Genomic DNA, 23,432 nt, shown 5'->3' on the forward strand with positions numbered 1-23,432 from the left:
ATGGTCTTCAAATGGTAACCGTAAATGCAATTCTTTTGTTTTGACCAGGTACATTTTGTAGTATACCGTGTTTAATCTGTCAATCTTTTACTGCGCAATGTCATAAAGCTTTTGGGTCTGATAAGATAAAATGAGGTCAAACCTTGAAGAGTCCACTTCAAAACTGACATGTTGCCACTCAGGAGAGGTTATGATCAGTCTCAATAGTGGTTCCAAAAGTTTCTGAAGGTACGTGGCCCCATATACCTGAAAATAATACAGGAAATCATTGGAACAAGTTTCAAAAGGAATGTGCCAAAATGCCTGTCTCAGAAACCTCTGATGGAAGCAGAAATTCTCAACTTGGATAGCAGCATCAATGCCCCTTGAGAGATGAGAAACAGCAGGCTTAACAAGCTAAACAATAAACAAACATGTTTTCCTGAAAAATAACTCATTTGACATGCTATTGATAACTGTCCACAAAGCACCCACTGAAAGACTTATCCTGATTATATAACAATTGTTAGAAATGTAACTATTTAGTTACACTGTTTGGCTGAAACACTAGCTAATTTTTTTTTCTTCATCTTTTGTATGTTTTGGAAAGAGTGAGGAAGGAGCTACAGCATTCATCAGGTTTCTACTGCTATCTGTAGCCACTGAAAAATGTCCCTTCACTTCCGATGACCACTTTAAAACAAGTGCCATAAAAGCGTTTTTAAAACATAAAATTGCCTTCTATGCCGGTATCACACAATCTTCTATTACTGGAAGTACAAACCTTGAAACAAAACGTCATGATTTTACTAGCCAAGCTGTTCCCTCTGAAAAGTGTCTGCATGGAGTCTGCTAGCTCAACTTCCTTAGAAAACATGTTCCACAGAAGCTGGTACAGTAGGTGTCGGGAATCAAAGAGCGTCACAAGGACTCGTGCAAGCTCATCCTAAGAAGTAAAAAAAAACAGTTTAAAAAGTCAGTCAATGAGAATTAAAAGGGACAAAAAAAAAACAACAAAAAACACATTTATATATACAACAGCATAACAATGAAAATTAAACACCTGGCAAAGCAAACTTCAGTTCACTTCTGCATTCCTTCAAACATCAATTTACCTAGTGCAACTATCAGATATCAGTTTTTATTGTCACACAGGTAAAACTAAGTCTTCAGTGGAGGATTCCTTCCTCTGTAACCTACTGAACTAGATTGGAGAGAGCCAAGGATGGGCACAACCATGTGTGTGTTATTGTTCACTGGCATACCAAAGATCATGCAACAAGATAGCCAGTGTGCCTGCCTAATACATCTCAAGCCCAGTCACTACGGACTATGGAGAGGACAGCCTTTTCATGGTCCATGAAGGCATACCGTGTTTCCCCGAAAATAAGACAGTCTTATTTTTTTTTTGCTCAAAAAAACACACAACGGTCTTATTTTCGGGGTAGGTCTTTTTTTTTTTAATGTACAACAATCCACACTTATTCATGTACAACAGTCTACATGTATTCATGTACAAAAATATGGTGATCAGGGGTGCCATACCTTTTCAAGAGCAATTTGGTAACCAATGGCTGGCCAGAAAGAGCGAAGCGCACTTTCACTATCGATCCCTCACAGGCGGAGTGCCTTTGGAATCACTCCGCCTCTGACAGGAGCCGGCGCTATAGAGGAGGCATCGGCTTATGCGGCTCTGCTCCCTCCGGTGCCGCCTCGCTTCCTCTAGCGCTGGCTTCGTTGGCACAGCTGCTTCTCTCCCGCGACTCTTCAAGTTCCCCCTTATGCCACCACCAGCCCTGGGAATGGTCACAACTAGGTCTTATTTTCGGGGAAACAGGGTACCTACCATTAGCACTGTCACACTCTACACTGCTGCGCCCAGAAGCTCACCCAAAGACGGGAACTGTAGTAGGGCTGCAACTGAATATTTTCATAATTGATTAGTTGGCCGATTCTTTTTTCATTAAATCGGAGTCAAAAAAAAAAAATACCTCCTTAATTTAAAATAAGAGACACAAATGCAGGTGTTACAAAAGTTTACGTCATAATAAAACTGTATGCACAATTTTTTTGCAATTGCACTGCACTGGATTGCATTGCGGTACTGTGCGTTCCAGAGCGGGTGATCACACTGTGGGTGGAAGGCGTGATTGGGGTGCCACTGAAATGAACGGCACTGCAACGCACCTCCCTCAGCAGAATTTGTCAGGCCAAAACCCGCCTTTCATAAATTTCTCTTTAATAATTGTATTGTAAGCACATGGGGCTTGAATAGCTTCAGCCAGGGACTGATAGCTGCCAGTGTCAAGATTCCGCAGATGGCAGCTGAATGTAAATACAGCAGGTAGTGGGCTGGTGAAATAGCCAGCCTGATATTGGCCATTTCAAATTGCAATAGCATGCTGGCTATTTCACAAGCCCACTGCTTTCTGTGCCCTCCTCCCAGAGGAGTGAGCTAAGGGATCCAACCAACTAATCGATAATGAGAATAATTGCCAACTATTTTTATAAAATCGATTAGTTGGTTGCAGCCCTGAACTGTAGCCCGGGATGTGGCAGCTACATCAATGACTGGTAGCCATATTAGTCCTTCTGTACACTTTACATTTAGCGTGCAGGCATTCCAAATGGGTCTTAAATTACATGTGTTGTTTGTTTGCTTCCTAAAGCTTGGTTTTAAGAAACTATGCATAGTTATGAAGCAGATTATCAAAATTTTAAATGCAGTGCAATAGGTTAGATAATTGAGAAAAACAGTACAATTATAACATCACCATTTAAACACCATTTGGTTGTTCCATTACACTTGAAAAAAGCAATTAAGATGTATAACTGACCCATTGTGAGCAAGGAACCACATTGGCTAGAGCCATGGCAATAGGCAATTCCCCTTGGTCCCCCATCATAGTCACTAGTTCCACTAGCCTTTCAAAGCGATCAGCTAGAACTGTCTCAGCTAATGTGTCAAACTCTGTTCCCTGCTGCAGAATTTTTGTGAGGACTTCCATGAATGTAGCTCTTGTCTGTAGGTCCTTATGGTAGCCAAGACCTAAGATCAAAACATGCAGAAATGAAAATGTGATATGGTTCAGTGAAACAACTACAGTAAAGGATACACAAAGCCAGCAATGGCTACTTACCTATTGAGTGCATAAGGCCACTATCCACATTGGCATTCAGAAGATTAGACATAGCTAACACTGTACAGTGCCTTAAGGAAGCTAAGCGCCGAGACATGCCTCTCTTCCTGCCACCTGTCTGTGTGCCATCATCTTCAACCTCACTGCAATCATTCAGCAGGTTCATGAACAGTGTGAAATACCTAAACAAAAGAAAGCTGGTGTAAGACAAGTTTGCAACCCTTAAATCAGGCTGATGGGGTTTATTTAGGCCTCTCATCTGACCAATGTCTGTGGTTTAGCTACATGCTTGTTTAAGAGGCATATGCTTACTTATTAATAAACACTTTTTCCCACCAATATATACTGCACATGTAATCTGCTCAGCAGTGTCTTTAGGTAGCAGTCGTAAAAAAAAAACAACTAATTGGAAGTCTGTTTCTGATTCCCTCACTGCAACAAGGCCTTGACTTGTGTGTAAATTCTGCTGAGCTGAGGAAGACGTTGTTCCCATGAGCTCCTAGAGGGAGAACTCAGCAAGGCAGGAGATAAACTTCTTGTGTGCAGCATTACCAATGGCATCTGTCATTGCCATTTCCTGCACAACTGTGCATGCTGGACTAGGACGGGACCCTATTATCATGACAAATGTTGAATAAATACACTCATAGGGTATTTCCACTTTAGCAGTAACATTTAGGAAAACCCCACAACAGGTTTGTTATGTTTTCTTATTCACACAGCATGCCTAAACATAAATGAAGAAATCAAAAGATGACTTTTCAGGGATTGCCTAAAGGCAGACAGAGTAGGAGATAGCCGTACAGGTTGGGGTAGGACGTTCCAGAGGATGGGAGAGACCATAGAGCAGTCCTGGAAGCGAGCATCGAAGGAGTTGACGAAGGAGCTAGAAAGCAGGAGGTTTTGGGAGGAATGGAGAGGCGGTCAGGGAGATACTTTGATACAAGATTGGAGATATAGCTGAGGCAGAGTTGTTGATTGCTTTCTAAGTGTTTGTTAATATTTTGAATGTTATTCTTTGGGCGATTGTAAGCCAGTGGAGGGATTGCAGAGGGGGGTTGCAGACACTGGGCGGTTGGTGAGGCAGGTGAGTCTAGTAGTTGCATTCATGATAGACTGAAGGGAGAATAGCCTGTGTAGAAGTAGGCCAACGAGGAGGGAATTGGTATAGTCAAGACGAGAGATAACAAGCGAGTGGAGGATTTGCATAGTGATTGGATGTGAGGCTGAAAGGTGGGGTCAGAGGGCAGGATTACACCCAACACCTTGAAATGGGGGAGGGAGGGATAGTTGTGCTATTAATCTCAATGGCAAAGTCAGGGAAAAGGTGCATGGGGGGTGATATCCAGACTGATGATATGTCAGTTAGTAAACTGATAGCATGCAAGGACACTGAGGAGGTGAGCTGTGGAGTGGAGAGATATATTTGTGCATCATCAGCATATAGATGGTTTTGGAAACCATGCAGGTTTATCAGCTGACCAAGGGAAGCGGTGTAGATATAGGAAAAAAAGGAGTCAGAGGACAGAACCTTGGGAGACTCCTACAAAAAGAGGAAGAGGAGAGGAGGAAGTAGATTTGTAGGTGAAACTAAAGAAGGAGTGCGTCGATAGGTAGGAGAACCATGAAAGAGCAGAGGCATGGAGGCATGGGTGGTCAACTGGGCCAAAGCAGCAGAAAGGTCTAATGGCAAGAGTAAGGAGTAATGGTGTATTGTTTTTAGCACTCAATAAGTCAGTGGGTTTTAGGAGGGCGGTTTCAGTGGAGTGTTGTGGGTGAAAGCTAGACTGTAAGGGGCCAAAAAGGTTGTTATGAGTGAGATGGCAGCTCAGGCGGTTGTAGATTAGGCGTTTTAGGAGTTTGCAGGTTAACGGGAGTAAGGAGATTGGTCTGAGATTAATCAGGTAGGTGGGGTCCAGTGAGGGTGTTTTTCAGTATGGAGGTGACCAGTGCATGTTTTAGAGGGGAGGTGAAGATGCCAGTAGAGAGCGAAAGCTTTAAGACCCGAGTAAGATAGTGTAGGACAGAGAAAGAAGGTGACCAGGGTCAAGGAACAGGGTCCAGGTGGTGAGGCAGGTGTCCGAGAAAAGCTTTGCAACCTCTTCTGTAGTGACAGAATAAAAGGAGAAAAGTACCAATGTGATGGTGGACTTTAATTGGATAAAAGTGGATGTTAATTGGAAAAGATAACTGGACAGTGAAGATCTTATCACGAATTGCATCTATCTTGTTTCTGAAATGAATGCAATGTCCTGGGCAGTGAATAATTTAGTGGGTGGAGGCAGTAGGGGACAAAATAGACATGTAAAAAGGTGGAAAAGAGTTGATGAGGGCTGGATTTTTGCTGTCAAATAGAAAGCCATCTAGGCCATGTAGAATCTCACCTGTATAAAGGACAAATGAAGGCAAAAGCTGCACCAAGGGTTTTAGTGAGCCATCTACAAATTTTCCCACCTTCTCAGTTGGGCTGTCTGTAGCAGACACAATTGGCCTGCCAGGTGGAGGTCACAAGATTTTTGTGAATCTAGACCTAGAATCATTGTATGTTAATGAGGGGAAGCTCAGTTTGTCCCTAATCTTTCTATGGGGAGAGCCAGAGTTTCCTCTAACTGGAGAATAGAGAGAATCTTGCAAAGGCCTGTTACACAGAAACACCTAAAAGGTAAGAAACATTTTGTTAAAATTATTTTTAGGTGTGCTTAGTGATCAGGAAACACAAACATATGAGTTTTCTTAAATTTGAAAGCAATCGTAGAAATATATTTTAAGCTTAAGAGTTAGGCCAGCAGACTGAGACTGCATGTACCAACTCATCAAAAGGAATAGGTACACTCATCTAAGCTGAATGTTTAAAAGCAGCTGCAGTCACACAGAAATCAGAGATAGACACTAGGAGGAGAGTGAGGAATCCATGCATTCTGAATCAAGTTTTCATTTCTGACATTTTTTGAAAGCTGCAAAAAACTCCTCTCTGGACAAAACAAAGGGGGGGGTGTGGGGGGGCCATGTCCGAAGGAGTTGAAGAGGACTCTAAGGAAAGTATGGAATCAAGTAGGCAACAGTGCTCAGGTTTATCGGTGTCAGGTTCTTGAGGTACACTGCAAGCCACCCCAGAACTGCTAGTGGCTCGTAAGCTGGCAAGGCCCACAGAACTGTTACCCTTGTGCTTGATAATCCTCCATACTACAGTATGAAAAGTGAGAAATTTACCACAATGAGAAATTTACCACAAGGAGTACTAACAAACCACTGGTGAGGTAGCAAGGGCTAATACCATTTGTGACCCAGTTACTGTAAGGTGGCAGCAGCAATTAAGATATTTCCTGGACCTCGTGGGGAGCTGGCTGGACCACAGAGGAGGTGCGCACACACACAACAGCATGTGTATGCGGCACATAAAATGGGCGGGGTTACCACCCAAAAGTGTGTTGCAGCCCTAACAAGGCATACTCAATGATTTAAAAACAGTGTTCCACTCCCATCTTGTTCCTAAAAATAAAAATGGAAAATGGCAACTACTGCACAGGTTTTTATAAACAAAAGCAGTTAAAAGGAAAAAAAGAATCATCAATACTGATGTGTCATCAATACTGTAGTGCCCTGGGGCTCAACACACATCTTTAAAGGGGTTCTAAAGCCTCTGTCTTTTTGCCTATATCTACTGCTAGTAAGCAGTAGATATAGGCAAAAAGTTTTTTTAAAAAAACAAAAACCGCTTTAACAGCGGTTTAAACTTATCGCTTGTTATCACTTGTTTAAACTCGTTAGCACGGCGCACTCCCGCGCTGAGAATCCGAACTGCTCGTGCGGCCGCAAAGGATCTTGGGGGTGGGCGCATGCGCAGTTCGGATTCTCGGCCGGGAGACGAGCAGAGACGCAAGGTAAGTCTATGGACGCGTGCACCCGCATGCAGACAGCGCTGGATCGGAAGTGCCTGCAAGCACAGAGGAGTCAGCGCTGGATTGGACATCAGGAAAGAAGATCGGATTAAGAGACATCATTTAAGGTAAGTGCTAACATTAAAATGGGGGGAGGGAACATTTTTTTTTACTTTAATGTCACTTTAAATGCTTTGAAGCACACAAGGCTAATCCCCAAAGGGGATGAGAGAATACACGCAGAAGGGGTTGCCAGCACCAAATGGCAGGGACCAGCCCTGTATCCACAAGTGGTGGTCTGGATGGGTGATAGCAGCCTACGCAGGGCACTAAACACATAGCAGCCAAACTTTACCCTTCCGGCATACAAACTCCTGAAGGAATCTACAGGTGAAACTCGATTAATTAGAATATCGTGCAAAGTTCATTTATTTCACTAATACAACTTAAAAGGTGAAACTAATATATGAGATAGACTCATTACATGCAAAGCAAGATAATTCAAGCCGTGATTTGTCATAATTGTGATGATTATGGCTTACAGCTCATGAAAACCCCAAATCCACAACCTCAAAAAAGTAGATTATTACATGCAATCAATAAAACAAGGATTGTACATAGAACAATATCGGACCTCTGAAAAGTACAAGCATGCATATGTACTCAGTACTTGGTTTGGGCCCCTTTTGCAGCACTTACTGCAATTACTTTTGCACAATATTCTAATTATTCGAGTTTCACCTATATAGGTATAGGATTCCACCAAATGGGTTCATCATGGCCTGGGGCCTGTAAAGCATGGCCACTATCCTAAAATTAGGAATTAGTCCTTATTTTTTGGATTTGTGACAGAAGTGAGACACGCAGATACTTTTCTGTTTTAAAAAGGCCCTAATGTGCAAAGCAGAGAAAAGACAAACCTTTCAATCTCAAAACTATATACATTGCAAGGATTTTAGCCCCAATGGTTTTGCCAATTGTTAATGGTTATTGTTTGTCAGACAGCAGGCCTATTCCAATTTACTTGCTAAATGTAAGTGCAAAGCTCCTAGTATAACACAAGCTCAGTGTTTAAGCAGATATGAACCTTGACCAGCATCTCAAAAAACAAAGCGCTTAATGCAGTAAGCCCAAAGACAACACTGAGTATACCTGTGGTTTTACCTAAATTTTGGCAGGTTTTGGCTACAACACATACAATAATACACTCTATTGCTCTGGCTACAAGCTTTACAGATTCGTAGTCAGATGTAGACTGGCACAGAAATTTACATTTTAAGAACACTAACGAGATTGTTACTTTGCCCATTCATAGCCAAAGGATATTTGACAAAACCTCAAGTTTAAAAAAAACTGCTATACTAGAGATTCATTTTTTTTAAAGGAAACCTGTACTGAGAAATACAATGGGTAAAAAAAATAACCCCCATTAAAATTATCACATTTTGTTGCTTTGCAGCCTGAAATGAAGACAATTTTTGTTTTATCCAGCTGTATTTACTCAGTGCAACTTATAACAGCCAAGTGAATGATATAACACCAATATGTCAGAAAAAAATAAAGCGAATTAAAAAACAGAATCACTGAGCTGGAAAAAAGATCACCACCATGTGTCAGTATTTTGTTGACCCACCTTTTGCTTTAATTACAGCCTTTAGTCTGTTGGGATATGTCTCTACTAACTTTGCACATCTAGACTTTGCAATATTTGCCCACTCATCTTTGCAGTACAAGTTCAGTTACATTTGATGGGGTCCATTTGTGGACTCCAGTCTTCAAGTCATTCCACAGATTTTCTGTGTCAATATTTTTATTGAACTTTTTCCAAATATCAAAACATTATAAAGATATTGGTTCACAGTGCATCATCACATTGGGTCTTCATTACAATCATGAAATCCCAGGAACTGGGACTACACAATATATATATGCGCACTCAAGGAACAGGGAGACCATGCTGTCTTAAGCGCTAATCACAATAAGTCGACAATATGGCATTTGCATAGACGCCAGTTCCGTGCTCCTTGGCATTGAGCCAATTATCGACCGTGAACATAGGGTGGGGTAAAGGCCCCAAGAAACATAAAGAGGCAGAGAAGGGGTAAAAGGGTGTTAAGGGGGTAGTAGTGCCCGGTTACCCGTACTACTAGGGGTTGGGGGGGGGGTCCCATAATTCGCTCACGCCAAACATCCTACGGAGTATCCATAACTGCCACTCCCCATGTCTCGTACAGCTATCCAGCAGTTATCCATCCCACCTCATATACCTCGGTAGCTCGTTGGATCTATCCCTGGATGACGGGATGAGAGCCATGGTTCCCACACACTTAGAAACCTGGAGTGTTTATCTTCCAAGATACTAGATAGTCGCTCATTAAGCATAATATGATCCAACCTGTGCGTAAATTCCACATAGGGAATTTGTTGTTTCTTCCAGTTTCCAGCCAGCGTCAGTTTGGCCGCCAAAAAGATAAAGTGCGCCAGAGCCTTTTGAGGCTTACTCAATCCTGATATAGACATATGGAACAGGGCATATTGAAAATTTATTGGAATATGTGTAGAGAATAGGGAGCCAATTAGTTTAAATATCCTGACCCAAAACCGAGTAGCCAGGGGGCAGCGCCACCAGGTGTGTAGCATATCCTCATTTCTCCACACCCTCGGAAACAGGTACCCGAGGATGTGGGGAACAGGCGCTACACCCTTGCTGGGACCAGATACCACCTCATCATTACCTTGTAGGCTACCTCAGCATTTGTAACGCGGATGGAGCATCTTGCGATATTGCACCATATCCGTTGCCATTCCTGCATGGACCACTGTCGGTGTAGGTCCCCTTCCCAGCTGCGGACATAGGTGTGGGAAGTGTGGCTGACCAGTCTATTCAATTGTGAGTAAAGAATTGTGATAAGGCCTGGGCCTTCCGGGGAGTGAAGACACATATGTTCGAAACAAGTAAATTAGTGGGGTCCCTCCTCAGAGGACATCCAATGGTGGAGTTGGGGATATCTAAAATGTTCAGCCCCCGGTATTTGATTGTGTTCCCGCAAGTATTGCCAGGAAGGAATGGCTGAGGAGCGCAGTAAGTCATGCACTACCCGAATTCCGTTGTTTGTCCACCAACTAAAGGCAGTGGGGTTGTCCAAGCCCGGCCTGAAAAGTGGTTGGGCGAACAAGGGAAGCAATGGAAGGTATGGTGAAAGCAGGTGTGCTGAATATTTAATCGAGTCCCACACCTTTAGTGTATGCATCATGAGAGGGCTTAGGGTCCTAGGTCTATCACAGGCTGGTATCCAGGGCAAAGCCGTAAGAGGCATTGGGGAGCAGTTTGGGATTTCCAACATAAGCCAGAGAGGGGGTGAATGACGCTGGTGCATAGTTATCAGTGGTATGAGTTGAGCGGCTTGATAGTACAGCAATACATTGGGGAGGCCCACTCCTCCCTCAATTTTATGTTTGTATAGAGTAGTTCGCCACCCTAGCCCTGAGGGGATGCCAGATAAACTGGATGATACTCCGCTGCAACGAGCGCATAGCATAAGGGGGAATTTGTACCAGCAAGGTTCTGAAGTGATATAGGAGTTTGAGCACGAGCGCTATCTTAACCGCTGATATTTTACCCAGCCACGACAGATTATGGGTCGACCATGAGGTAATTGTTTCAACGTTTTGAATAGTGGGATATAATTCGCGGAATACAAGGTATCATAAGAGGCCGTAATTTTAATACACAGGTACATGTAGGACTTAGCCCAGGCGAACGAAAAATTGGGGCGAACATGCTCATACATCGGGGCAGGTAGAGTTACATTCAAAGCAGCGGACTTGTGGAGAACTGCTGTAGAAGGTTAAGCAGGTTAGGAACTGTGGTGTGTGGCTGTGTCAGGGTAAGCATAACGTCATCTGCGAACAAGCTGGCCTTATATTCCACTGCTGCCAGTTCAATTCCTTTGATGTTGGGGCTCGATCGAAGGAGTATGGCCAGGAGTTCAATTGCCAGAGCAAAGAGGGCTGGGGATCGTGGGCAGCCTTGGCAGGTTCCCCGGTGGATAGGGATCTCCTGGGATAGGTGCCCCTGGTACTTTACCTGGGCCATTGGAGAAGAGTATAGAACCCATAACCACACTAAAAAGGAGTCTCCAAATCCCCATTTATGAAGGATATAGTGTAGGTATTCCCAGGAGATGGAATCAAATGCCCTCTGTAAATCTAGCGATAATGGGAATCCCAGAATATTACGAGACTTGTGGGTGTGGATTAGGTGGATTATTTTTGCGGATATTATCCCCTGCCTGCCTACCAGGGATAAAGCCCACTTGATCCCTATGGACGATACTGGGGAGGATGAGATTAAGACGTGTGGCTAAGATTTTAGTTAGGATTTTGATGTCAATGTTCAGCAAAGTTATGGGCCTATAGTTATTGGGGTTCAGTGAGTCTTTGTCAGGTTTGGGAATCATTGATACATAGGCTAGGAGTGAGGAGGAATGTAGTGTTCGGCCCTGTCTGAGGGAGTTGTACATTGCGGTCAGTTTAGGTGCCAGGAGGGGAGCCAATTTTTTATAGTAGAGGGCCGAGAAGCCATCAGGGGCTTTAGATGGTTTGAGGTGTTTAATAGCCAGAAGTATTTCTTCAGTAGTCACATCTGAGTTGAGGTGGTCCAAGTCATCCCGTGCGATCTGCGGGAGTGCAACATCCAGTAAGATGTCGTCTGCCTTTTCTGCGCTAAAAGTGCTAGATTTAGTATATGAGAGAGGTAAGGTTCTCTTGGAAGGATGCTAAAATCTTTTCAGGGTTTGCCAAGATTGTGCCACCAGGGGTGTTCAATCTAATAGGGGCCGGGCTATCAGGCAATGTGTTTAGTTTTCTAGCTAATAATGTGCCAGGTTTGTTTGCCCGTGAGTAAAATCTGTGTTTGGTCCACCTTAAGGCCCTTTCTGCGCCCTGATCCAGCAGGAGGTTCAGTTCCAGCTTTACCAAATTCAGGCGCGTCAGGAGCCCACGGTTGAATTTATCCTTTAGTGCTCGGTCAAGTGCTTCCAACTCATGCTGTAGTGCGGCTACCTTCCTCCCTCTCTCTTTTTAGGGGCGGGAGGCTAGTTCAATGAGCTGCCCCCGCATTGTGACCTTATGGGCCTCCCAAAGAACTACTGAAGGCCGGACGGACCCCTCATTCAGCTCAAAGTATTGTTTAGCGTATAGTTCAATAAGAGAAATGTTGTCCACAGTGGACAACAATGATTCGTTAATTCTCCATTGCCCCCTACCCTGAGCTCCTCCCTCTGGGCGGAACTGTACCACATTTGGAGCATGGTCTGACCATGGGACTGCTTTAATCTTAGACGATATAAAGTGACTTAGGCATCGTTGGGGGGTGAGAACATGGTCAATTCTACAGAAAACTTGGTGTGGGTTGGAGTAATATGTATAATCTTTAACCGTCGGGTTCAATTCTCTCCACACATCCACTAGGTGGTGGTCATTCATTAGGGTTAGGAAGGCGGAATTATCGAAGGGCATGCTCCTATCTTGGCCCGGGCTGTGTGCCTTTTTGGTTTTATCCAGAGTGGGGTGAATTCCACAGATTTAGAATAGGGTTTAAGTCTGGGCTCTGAAAAGGCCACGCAAGGACATTCACCTTTTTCTCCATCAACCACTGTATGGTCATTTTTGCTGTGTGCTTCGGGTCAGTCATGTTGGAAGGTAAACCTTCTTCCTATTGACATTTTCCTGGCAGGTGGCAGCAGATTTTCCTCAAGAAATTGACAGTAATGTGCCCCATCCATTTTTCCTTCCATCCTGACAAGTAGCAGTCCCTGATGCAGAGAAACACCCCTATAACAGGATATCGCCACCTGCTTGCTTTACTATAGGAATGGTGTTATTTGGATGGTGAGCTGTATTGGACTTCCGCCAGACATATCATTTTGCAAAGCTCAGTCGTGACCGCATGTGACCTTTCTTGAGGAGAGGCTTTTTTCTTGCAACACTCCCAGTACAAGCCACATTTGTGGAGAATTTGTGATATTGTTGTCTTTTCTATAGCCACTGTACATAGATGGTCACTGCTAACTTTTCTTACTAAAAATCCTAGTTGACCTGCAGGTTGGTCCAAGGGTTACAATAAATGTATTATAGTTACATAAACCGAACAACAAAGCAGTTAAGGATTTCTAATCTTGCTTGCTTTAACCGTGTTCTAAATGAAGCATAGAAAGTATTGAAGCTGTTGAGTCAGCAAGTAATTTGAATCTAAGACTAAGGAAGAAACCTTTGCAGGCTACATGTCAGCAAAGCTTTTTCTTTCTCCCAACACTGGTGCTCTTTAAACTTATGCAAATGTTTCTATATAAGCTGTAAAATGCTTCAGAATATGCTTGTGCTATTATAAATATTGCAAATAATAAAACTGGAGCATGCACCTACTTGAGAAATAATTGTGATTTAGCTTCCATTAACTCAACACCATCTCCTTCTTCGGGTTGAAGAGGTAGGCCAGCAAGAAGAGATACAACTGCTTCCATGCTTGCTTGATCCAAATCTCTGCAGAAAAACGGAGGAAAAATATCACATTACCTGATATTTATAGACAAAGACTCTACTTTGCATTGGAACAACAGTAGGATTGAATACCTTGTGAGGCATTTTACATCCTCATCTGCAGCTTGGTTAGATGTTCCCATTACCCAGTCAGTCAAGTATTCCACCATCTTGTTCCTAAAAATAAATGGCAAAAGGTCAACTACCACAAGGCTTTTTATAAACAAAAGCAATTTAAAGGAAAAAAAAAAAAAAATCACGTAAATCAGCTGTGTCATCAATACTGTAGTGCCCTGGTGCGCAAAACTGCCACTGACCACCAACTGGGGTGGGTGGAGGGGAGTTTAAATAGCACTGCAACTTGAGCCTCAGTGCAATTGGGAGGGGTAAATAGTAGACACCAATGCCAGGGGTTATCATTATGGCCACTAACACCAATGCCAAGGGTCATTACTGCAGCCACTGACACCAATGCCAAGAGATTTAACTGTGGCTACTGACACATGGAGCTTCTTTTACACCACCTTTCTGCTCAGCATGCGTTATTGTTAATATATTTTGTGTGTTGCGGTACACTGCAAAAAATGCAGGAGCAAAATTTTGGGCCCTTGAGGTGCATTACAGCCTATTGCCTAACAATATAATAAATCACAGTGGCCAAAATTGTGCTGCTATTGTGGCGGCATCTCGAAGTGTCGGGCGCTGCACTGGACGTCCTCTTATTTCCATGTTGACCACCACTGGTGTAGTGCATACACTACAGCAATTTTAGATTTTGTTTTTCTCTTTCCAGTTCACAAATACAAGTTGACCTGAAAGTAGAATCAACTACAAAACATGAATTAAACTCAAAGATCGATTGGTTTTAATGCCCACAATAAATAAAAACTTTTAAGAAACCTGTGAAGACAGAAAAAAGGAGCTGCCTTGCGGACTTGCTTTAATGGTTCCCAGACTCTTATCTTGGTCCGGCGTTTACTACTTAAAGCTTATGTACTGTTTGTCAAGAATATGTAAAATATTTAAATGCCCACAAACTCTTTGAAAAATATCTTCAAATGAAGATCCATTTAAAATCAGCAGAAATTAAAAATCAGTGATTTAAAAGCATCAAATCTGTTTTTAAAAAAACACTACAACACATTTTGTTATGGTCTCATAGGAATAAAAAATAGGATTCTTGTACTGACAGTAAAATCTATTGGAGTCCATTGAGTGACACAGGAATTTAGACACTGTTGGGTTATTTTGTTTCCTACAGAAGGACTGGACACTGGCAAACAAAACAAAACAAAATTGTGGGCCAGCCCAGGATAACACTTGCTACTTTCAGCATGCATCTTTTTTGTTGCAAAGCAGTTCATAAACAAAGAGGGGTGAGACCTGTGCTCCACAACAGACTCAGAGAAAAGGATTTTTATGACGAGTACAAAAACTACCATTTTTTTTTTCTCTCATTCATTGACGGACACTATTGTAATGCCGGGACATCCAAAAGCAATCTAACCGAGAGGTGGGAAACGGCAAACAAAATGCTAATGCCTGCAGTACAAAAAGTAATCTTAAGAACCTTATGTCTAAAGCTGGCATCAGATGAGGCCTAAACATCTACCTGATAAAACGTGACAACATGGGAACTAGGGATGTCCCGATACCACTTTTTCAAGACCAAGTACAAGTACTGTCCCTCATGTACTTGCCGATACCAACGCAGCAAGGAGCATGGGCATCTGACACTGAGGTATATCACCAAAAGGAAACCGATTCATAAAGTTGAAAAGGACAGGACATGGAGGAGCAGCAGCAGCTAAGATACAGGGGGGAGGGGGGCAGTGGGGGATCACAGCTGTAGTCTCTTCTGCCTTCTCGTGCTGGCTACAGAGGTCTGTGAAAGGGACACAGAGCTCTGCAGCCAGGACCAGCAGGGAGAAGAGACTGTCCACACAACACTTACCCCCGCCATGCTGTCACACTTCCGGAGAGGTCAGAGCAGAGAGGGAGCCTCGTTTGGTGGAGAGGTATTCCGGGGGAGGGGCTACAGGGGTCAATGGCCGAAGATAGTTGAAAAAAAATTTAAACGGCCGGTATCTGATCTAGGCATCGGGGCATTTTCAGGAGTACAAGTACTCCTGAAAATGCCCTGTATCGGCCCCGATACCGGTACTAGCATCGGTATCGGGACATCCCTAATGGGAAGTGAAGACCAGATGGCAGCCTTGCATATCTGCAAAACAGTAGCCTGATGCCAAAGAGCCCAAGAGGCATTTACAAATCCAGTGGTGTGGCTTGACAGCATAGGGTGGCACCCAATCCTTAACACCATAAGTTTGAATGATGATCTGTCTGAGCCACCAAAAAATGGTGGAACATGAAGCCAGTTCACCTTTAAAGGAACCATCAGTAATAACAAAGACAGTCAGGCTCTCTGAAGGAAGAAGTGGTTGTGAGAAACTCACAGCCTGAACTACATCCAGGCAATAAAGGGAGTAGTAGTTCGGATGAACTGGAGATGGACAGAGGTGCGGTATAATGAAGTTTCGTGATAGAGGTGAAAGACTGAGACCCTCTTAGGTAGGAAGGAAGTTTTAGGCCTCATTCACACTACTAAGAGCCGGCCCATACTGATCCGTGCGGCGTGCACGTCCATATCAGGCCGCTACCGGGAAGGACAGGTGCTGTGTGTGAGTGCACGCAGCAGCCTGTTCTCTATGGGAGTACATGACCGTACGCTCGCCCGATCTGCACATCCGTGCGGGTGTCTGTGCTCTGACGCAGACAGGATCCATCAGGACAGGACTCCTGCACTTAACCTTTACATATTTGTAATGTTTTTATTATTCGTGTTTTTCAAGTGTTAAAGAATCTCACCTAAACTTCATTTCCTGACAAAAAGAAAGGTCGTCCCTTCGTTCCATCATCACTTCCACCAGTTGACACAGCTTGGTTTTGATCTGTATGGCATGCACCAAGTTACCCAGAACACGTACATATCTGTGAAAATTGAGAAATGAAAAGATGATCTATTCACAAAAGTCACAACCGATATATTCAAATATCAATGAGAACAAAAGTGCAGGCAAAACAAAAACTTTGAGTTACATTTATATAAAACAGTTTTACACACCAATGGTATAAGAACTTAAACCCTAAGGCCCACCAGTGAGGCCAATCAACACCTTTTGTTTTGCATAGTGCTGTCAGGCAATTTCTGAACTTGCCCTGAAGGAAGGGAGAGCACATAGATGACCTAATCAACATGCTGTTCTATCCTTTCCCAATCACCAGGCTGTGGAAGTACAGGTGTCTAAGGAACCAAAACTTCAGTAGCCATTTTTCCCCTCATGAAGACCTATCAGATGGGAGAGTACCACTAACAAAGTCTAAGCGGCAAAAAAGATGTGAAAATGTTCAAATGAGGATTACAACCCGCTACAACAGCAGGGTGGGCTATTTATGTGGGACAACAAAAAATGAACCGAGGATTATGATTTTTGCCTGGAGTTACACTTTAAGAAAAAAACTTCTGAAAACCCTATAATCTGCACTCGGTGGCATCCAACAAGGTTGTGTAGTATAAGGGTGGGAGGGGGAAATGTATATGAAATAGGATTATTAGATTATTTCCATCATTTAGGAGTAAAAATCCAGTGGCAAGATGAACATATGCCATGCATGGAGTACTGTTTTGAATACCATACTTCGCAAGCTAAGCTGTATACCTTGCAACCTTTTAGCTTAGCATGCAACATTGACTCCTACTGGAAGGCACAATACTAGGATTTAACGTTACAACTTAGATCAGAGACCCAACAGAAACAAATTTTCAATATAAATGATTTTTGTATGTCCCCTGATTGGAGTTTTTAGAGTTAGAGCTCCGTATCGTGGCTCACCTCAGTTCCTCCGAGCTTCTAAGCTGCTGCTTCAAAGTCAAAGTCTGGTCCTGGGACCTATATCATGCTCTGCCACATGCCCAAACTAAGAACCACAGAAATTCATGCAGAAAACAATGACGCTGTGAGAGATTGCAGAGCAGGAGGCAGCAGTGAAAAGCAAGAAGACAACAAAGCTGCAAAAAAATGCTGCAGACTGTAGGATGAGGACAGGAATGTGCTGCAGACTGTGGGATGAGGACAGGAACGTGCTGCAGACTGTGGGATGAGGACAGGAACGTGCTGCAGACTGTGGGATGAGGACAGGAACGTGCTGCAGACTGTGGGATGAGGACAGGAACGTGCTGCAGACTGTAGGATGAGGACAGGAACGTGCTGCAGACTGTAGGATGAGGACAGGAACGTGCTGCAGACTGTAGGATGAGGACAGGAACGTGCTGCAGACTGTAGGATGAGGACAGGAACGTGCTGCAGACTGTAGGATGAGGACAGGAACGTGCTGCAGACTGTAGGATGAGGACAGGAACGTGCTGCAGACTGTAGGATGAGGACAGGAACGTGCTGCAGACTGTAGGATGAGGACAGGAACGTGCTGCAGACTGTAGGATGAGGACAGGAACGTGCTGCAGACTGTGGGATGAGGACAGGAACGTGCTGCAGACTGTGGGATGAGGACAGGAACGTGCTGCAGACTGTGGGATGAGGACAGGAACGTGCTGCAGACTGTGGGATGAGGACAGGAATGTGCTGCAGACTGTGGGATGAGGACTGGAATGTGCTGCAGACTGTGGGATGAGGACTGGAATGTGCTGCAGACTGTAGGATCAGGACAAGAGTATACTGCAGATCGTAGGATCAAAGACAAGAACTTGTGGGAATGTGAAAACATAATTTTTGGTTAACCCTTTGATGGATTTTTGTTTTGGTTAACCCTTTGATGGATTTTTGTTTTAAGTTTGTAGCATTGTCAAATTATACAGTTACCTGACTAGATTTAGCATCATGGTCTCTAAACTAGCTTGCCCCAAATGTTCAGAGCTGCCTTCTGTGTGATTATCAAGCAAGTTCTTCAGGATGGTTATCGTCTGTTCAACAAACTGGGTGTTTGTGTCATTGAGCAAAACCTGTAATGCAAAGAACAGGACTCACTGTAATAATAGTTTTACTAATGAAACCCAAGAGAACCAGAAAAAGTTGATGCATAAGCAGGCTGCAGACAGATGAACTTTTGCCTTTTGGATTACACCGCCAAACTTCAATACAAAATCTACGAGAACACATGTTCAACACATTAGTTCTTCATAAAAGATGAATTTTACTTACCTGCCCTTGGGAGTCAAAGAACTTGCTTATGTTGTTCTTCATTTTGTTGAAAAGCATTGGATACAAAGCAGGGCTCAGCTCTAAACCAACCAGATCTTTGATGTTTGTCCGAATTTGAATTCCAACTTTCTCATTGTTGCAGACCATCAATGAGAGAAGCCGATCAAGAAATTTGCTGACAGGAGTTTCTGCATTGCCTTCAGTAGAAACCATTGAGATAACAGAACCCTTGCGCTCGTTAACAGGACCCATAGGTGGACTGTAAGTAACTAGCCCCACATTGCTGCGATGTTGCAGGCAGACACCACCAAGGGCAGAAAGGAAACCGGTCATGTTAATCCACTCCTGTAGCGAATCTGTATCAGTCAGGTCTATAGAACCACCTCCGCTTACATGAGACATTCGCCTCTTCACAATGGTCTTATGAAGGCTTTCTGTAACCTGCCAAAAACATTCAAGCTTAGTTACTATAAGCAGTATTTTTACACAGCAAAAATCTTCGCGTGAACAAAAGAATCATAAGTTAGTTTAGAGACAAGATCCATGGTGATCAATTTTTTTTTTATTATGCTCTCAAAAAACAAAGCAGGAACAATATAAGCATCACTCTACAGTATCGAACTCTGACAGGATGACAATGAGCAAGGTATACATTACTTCTTCAGTTTGTCTAAAAAACAGTACATTTCATTAACAAAATTAAAAACGTACATTTGTTTTTGTGCAACTGTCGACAGGATATCAGAGGGACAGAACGCAAAGACAGAAAGACAAACACTTGTTCTAGTACAAAGGGGAATGGGTTAAACCTCCACCACTGCTTACTGCTGTCAGTGTTCTACAGTTGTAACACTTGTTCTCCCTCCAACTTTTTGTACCAGTGTCTCAGGGACAGAATGCGAAGGGAAATCTTAACGGGTTCACCAACTAGAAACAAGACCTTTTCCCATTTCTGTTCAAAAGTAATGTAAAGGTTTTGGCTAGAATTGGACTTAAAATGTTTTCGTTACCTGGCCATCTTCCAGCTTAGTCTTTGGGAAGTTCAGAATCAACTTTGTTGCTTGTTCCCACTTCGCATATGTATCTTCCCAAGCCTGGGAACAGCAAGAGAATATAAGTATATACATAGAACACTTTCTATTAAAAATAAATAAAAATGAAGACAGACTCACTTCTGTGTTCCCAGGAGTGGGATGTTCTATTCTTCTTAGTAAGGCCATGACACGCTTCTGTAGAGCTGCTCTACCTAAAGTGTACATAATGTAGCAAAGTCAACCAGGAAAACACTCTAAAAAAAACCCCACTGGATACTTTAAAACCAATGTTCGTCTAACATAACAATGCAGAAAGAACCTTAAAAGGAGAACTATGGGGTAAGTGTTTTTCCCCATAGTTCTCCTCAGGGTCATGGGACGACATAAACTAGCGTCCTCCTGTGACCCAAAGCTCAGTATACAGCTCGCGGAATACTGAGAAGGCCGCAGCCGGGACAGATTCCAACATTATGGTCGAGATCCACCTAGCTGACTGATTGACAGCTGGCTCTGCCCATCTAGAGGCAGAGCCAGCTGTACCCATCCCCGTTCGTTCCTCCAGTCAGCGCTGGAGGATCGGAGCGGGGAGGGGGGAATCCCTGCAGGGAGCCGTGAGTGACAGTCACGGCTCTCTGCAGGGACAGGATCGAGAAGTGAGCGAGCGACGGTATGTGTTCGCTCACTTCCCGATCTATTAAGCTAACGTGTGACAGTTTCATTGCCACACGTCGGCTCGAACTATGAGGTTGAGTGAAAATCCAGTTCTCCTTTATTACCATGCTAACTGTAAAGGCTAAATCAATTCAAAAGGGCCTCAAGTAAAGGTCCAGTGGATGGCATGAGAATTCCAACCAACGGATGGAAGTATGCTTATCCATCATCAGCCAGAAACTAAGCTTTTTAAAATTAGTCAGTCTGAACCTAGTGACACGGTAAGACAAAGTAGCTGTTTTTGAAACGTATTGCAAACAAAATCGCCGTACAAAAACCCTGAGCAGATATTAACTACAGAGTATAACGAACTACGGTGCAATATATGCTTACCCAGGGACATCATGTTGCTTACAGATGCAAACTCCAAGAAAGTGTTATAATTTGGCAAGAAATTATGAACAGATACTTCATCAACCCCACAACGTATATCTGCCTCCTCACACAGGTTTCGAAAACAGGACATGGCCACTAGAACTGCTTCAATGTCTGAGCTCCAGAGAAACATGTACAGACAAACTTCTAATTTAGTCTGGGCTTGACGACATATTGGAATTGCACTTCCGACAGCAGCACACTCCTATAAGAAAGAACCAGTATTATCTACATGGTGTACAGACACAAGCTCAGGGGGGTATACAGTATCCTTTACAATAAAGATTTTTGGACAAAGGGCAAACCTGCTCCTAAAATCAACTTGCCATGAAATATAAAAGACTACCATAGCTGACATTATCTTCTAAAATGCACTCATACTCTTAGTCCATGACCCAGAACAGTTTTTTTTCCAGATAATACAAATAATGTGACTTTAAAAGCACTATATAAGCTTTGTTAGAAACAAATCCAGGCAACTAGAATTTTCAGAAGTCAGCATGACAGTCCACATATTTCTCTATGATAAAAAAATGCTAGTTGCTTGTTGGTCAAGCTGACTTCAGTCCTTCCCTAGTCACTGCCCAAATAAAAAGTACATAGATCAGGAGTTCTGATTCCCTCTTATGTGTGCTTGTTCCAAGTCAGCGACTAAGAAATTGTTGAAGCAAGAAAGCTAGTATTTTCAAAGGAAAGTCAATGTCAGCCTATGCAAGTCATTTACAAGGGGTCCTTCAATACTCTGAAGATTTTGGGATATTTTGAAGGGTAATACTAAGCCATGTCATAATGATTAGACCTTGGTCACAAATACCAGGTAAAGAGTCGTATTGAGGAAATGCACTTAAAATGTCTGCCACATAAGGTACAGAATTACAGTACATATCAATAGGGCCTCTGGATTTCCCAATAGTACAATTTTCAGATTTGGGAAAAGAAGGTTCTACCTATCACTAGGCCCAGCATTGTCAGAATGGTGGCATGTAAACTTATGCATACATAGACTTCCACCTAAACACCAAAACCTGCCTATGAATCATTCCTCCACTCAATGAGGCCTGGTTCACACTTAGGGCGATTTGTTGCGCAAAATACCGATTCACATTCAAGTCAATGGAGGCTGTTCACTTGCGTTGCGTCGCGTGGGCGAAATCAACTGTTGCGCAAAAAAATGTGAAGGAGCTATTTTCGGGCGGTTACCGCACGGTTTTGGTCCCATAGACACCTCTATGCAGAGGGAACTGGGCGATTTACACACGGGACACACAAAAAAACCCACATGAAAACAGCTCAAAAATGCAATTGCCTAGGTGTGAACCAGGCCTAACAGTTCTAACAGCGCTATCTTTGGATAGTGATGGTGAGTGGTGTTTTACACAGGAATGGGGTTTGTCTCTAATTCGTGAAGTTTAACTGCATGGAGAGAGCCTGATACAGAGCCCATGCTTGCTACATATTTCACAGTCTACCTTCAGTCTCCAGAAGAGACTAACAATTGTCATTTTTTTTTATTCTTATGGTTGCAAGAAAAAAAAAAAAACAACATGTAGACCACTTGGAAATATCAGTCAAGTCACAAGGACAGACAAATGCAATTTGCATAAACTAATAACACAAACAACTATTGTCCTACATGACTTTATCAAAACACCATTTGTACTTTTCACAATCCGGGTTTCAAAAAGTATGTTATTTTAGACTGTACCTTCTTACAAAGCACTTCCATAACATTGATATTTCTAGAAATCCTTGCAAGAACAGCTCTCCTTTTTATGACACAACATCTCCACTGGGCTTAGCTCTGAGCTAATTTTTCTGATCTTTAAGCCATTCTGTTAAATTTGCTTTTAGATTTTAATTTTTTTTTTAACCATAAATACAACTGTACAATCTGCTTCAGAATTACCACCAACTATTTAGTGAAACAGCCTCCTTTAATAATCCTTGCCATCTGAATCATATCAGGTAGGCTCTTACACTACTTAGTTGGTAAATCCAAAATACTGCAAAGTGAGTGTAACACTATTACAAAATGAATATCAAGCATGTTGCAAATCAACTAACTTCATACATCATAGTTCTGCTGATACCTTATTTTTAAGGAGAAATTTATTCCTGCAGATTAAAATTTCTCGCAGCCATTTAAGGACTTCTGTGCTGTTGAGCATCGAATGACCAATCAACTTTTTACAGATATAAAAAATCATCTGCGAACTGTGGGGGGGAAAAAAACACACACAATCCTCAATGTCTAAAAATGCAATTAAATGAGAGCAATAAAAAAAAAAAAGACAAAAAAAAAATAATGATACTTTTACACACTTCTATTCATTCTGGGCCGAACCAACGAACTTGTGGCACAATACTTCTGGGATTTTCCCCGCTTTTTTACATTTTGCAACAAAAATTGCATATACATCAAAATTTATATTCTGGGCCGAACACTATGTAAAAAAATCAACCAGTTTGCCAGATAAAAACAGCTTTAGATGTATCGATTATTAACTCTGACTGCCAAGGATGCATGCTACACATCATAGCAAACAAAAAATGTAAAAT

General features: G+C 42.7%; 1 protein-coding gene across 1 annotated transcript in view; it reads right to left on the reverse strand.

Annotated features, from left to right (window-relative positions):
- Positions 1-23,432, reverse strand: part of NF1 (neurofibromin 1) — a gene marked incomplete at its 5' end in the record, with an annotated part of 159,497 nt that overhangs the window by 95,476 nt on the left and 40,589 nt on the right. Inside the window, 13 exons of the mRNA XM_018570336.1 lie at positions 143-246; positions 764-925; positions 2,817-3,028; positions 3,120-3,301; positions 13,424-13,540; positions 13,631-13,714; positions 16,406-16,528; positions 18,415-18,554; positions 18,754-19,194; positions 19,764-19,847; positions 19,926-19,999; positions 20,832-21,078; positions 22,964-23,087. Of these exons, the coding sequence (XP_018425838.1) occupies positions 143-246; positions 764-925; positions 2,817-3,028; positions 3,120-3,301; positions 13,424-13,540; positions 13,631-13,714; positions 16,406-16,528; positions 18,415-18,554; positions 18,754-19,194; positions 19,764-19,847; positions 19,926-19,999; positions 20,832-21,078; positions 22,964-23,087 (2,094 nt within the window). The remainder of the gene's footprint in view (positions 1-142; positions 247-763; positions 926-2,816; positions 3,029-3,119; positions 3,302-13,423; positions 13,541-13,630; positions 13,715-16,405; positions 16,529-18,414; positions 18,555-18,753; positions 19,195-19,763; positions 19,848-19,925; positions 20,000-20,831; positions 21,079-22,963; positions 23,088-23,432) is intronic.

Source organism: Nanorana parkeri, unplaced genomic scaffold, assembly GCF_000935625.1.
Source record: "Nanorana parkeri isolate BGI_ZX_2015 unplaced genomic scaffold, ASM93562v1 scaffold1510, whole genome shotgun sequence".
Taxonomy (NCBI): Eukaryota; Metazoa; Chordata; class Amphibia; order Anura; family Dicroglossidae; genus Nanorana; species Nanorana parkeri.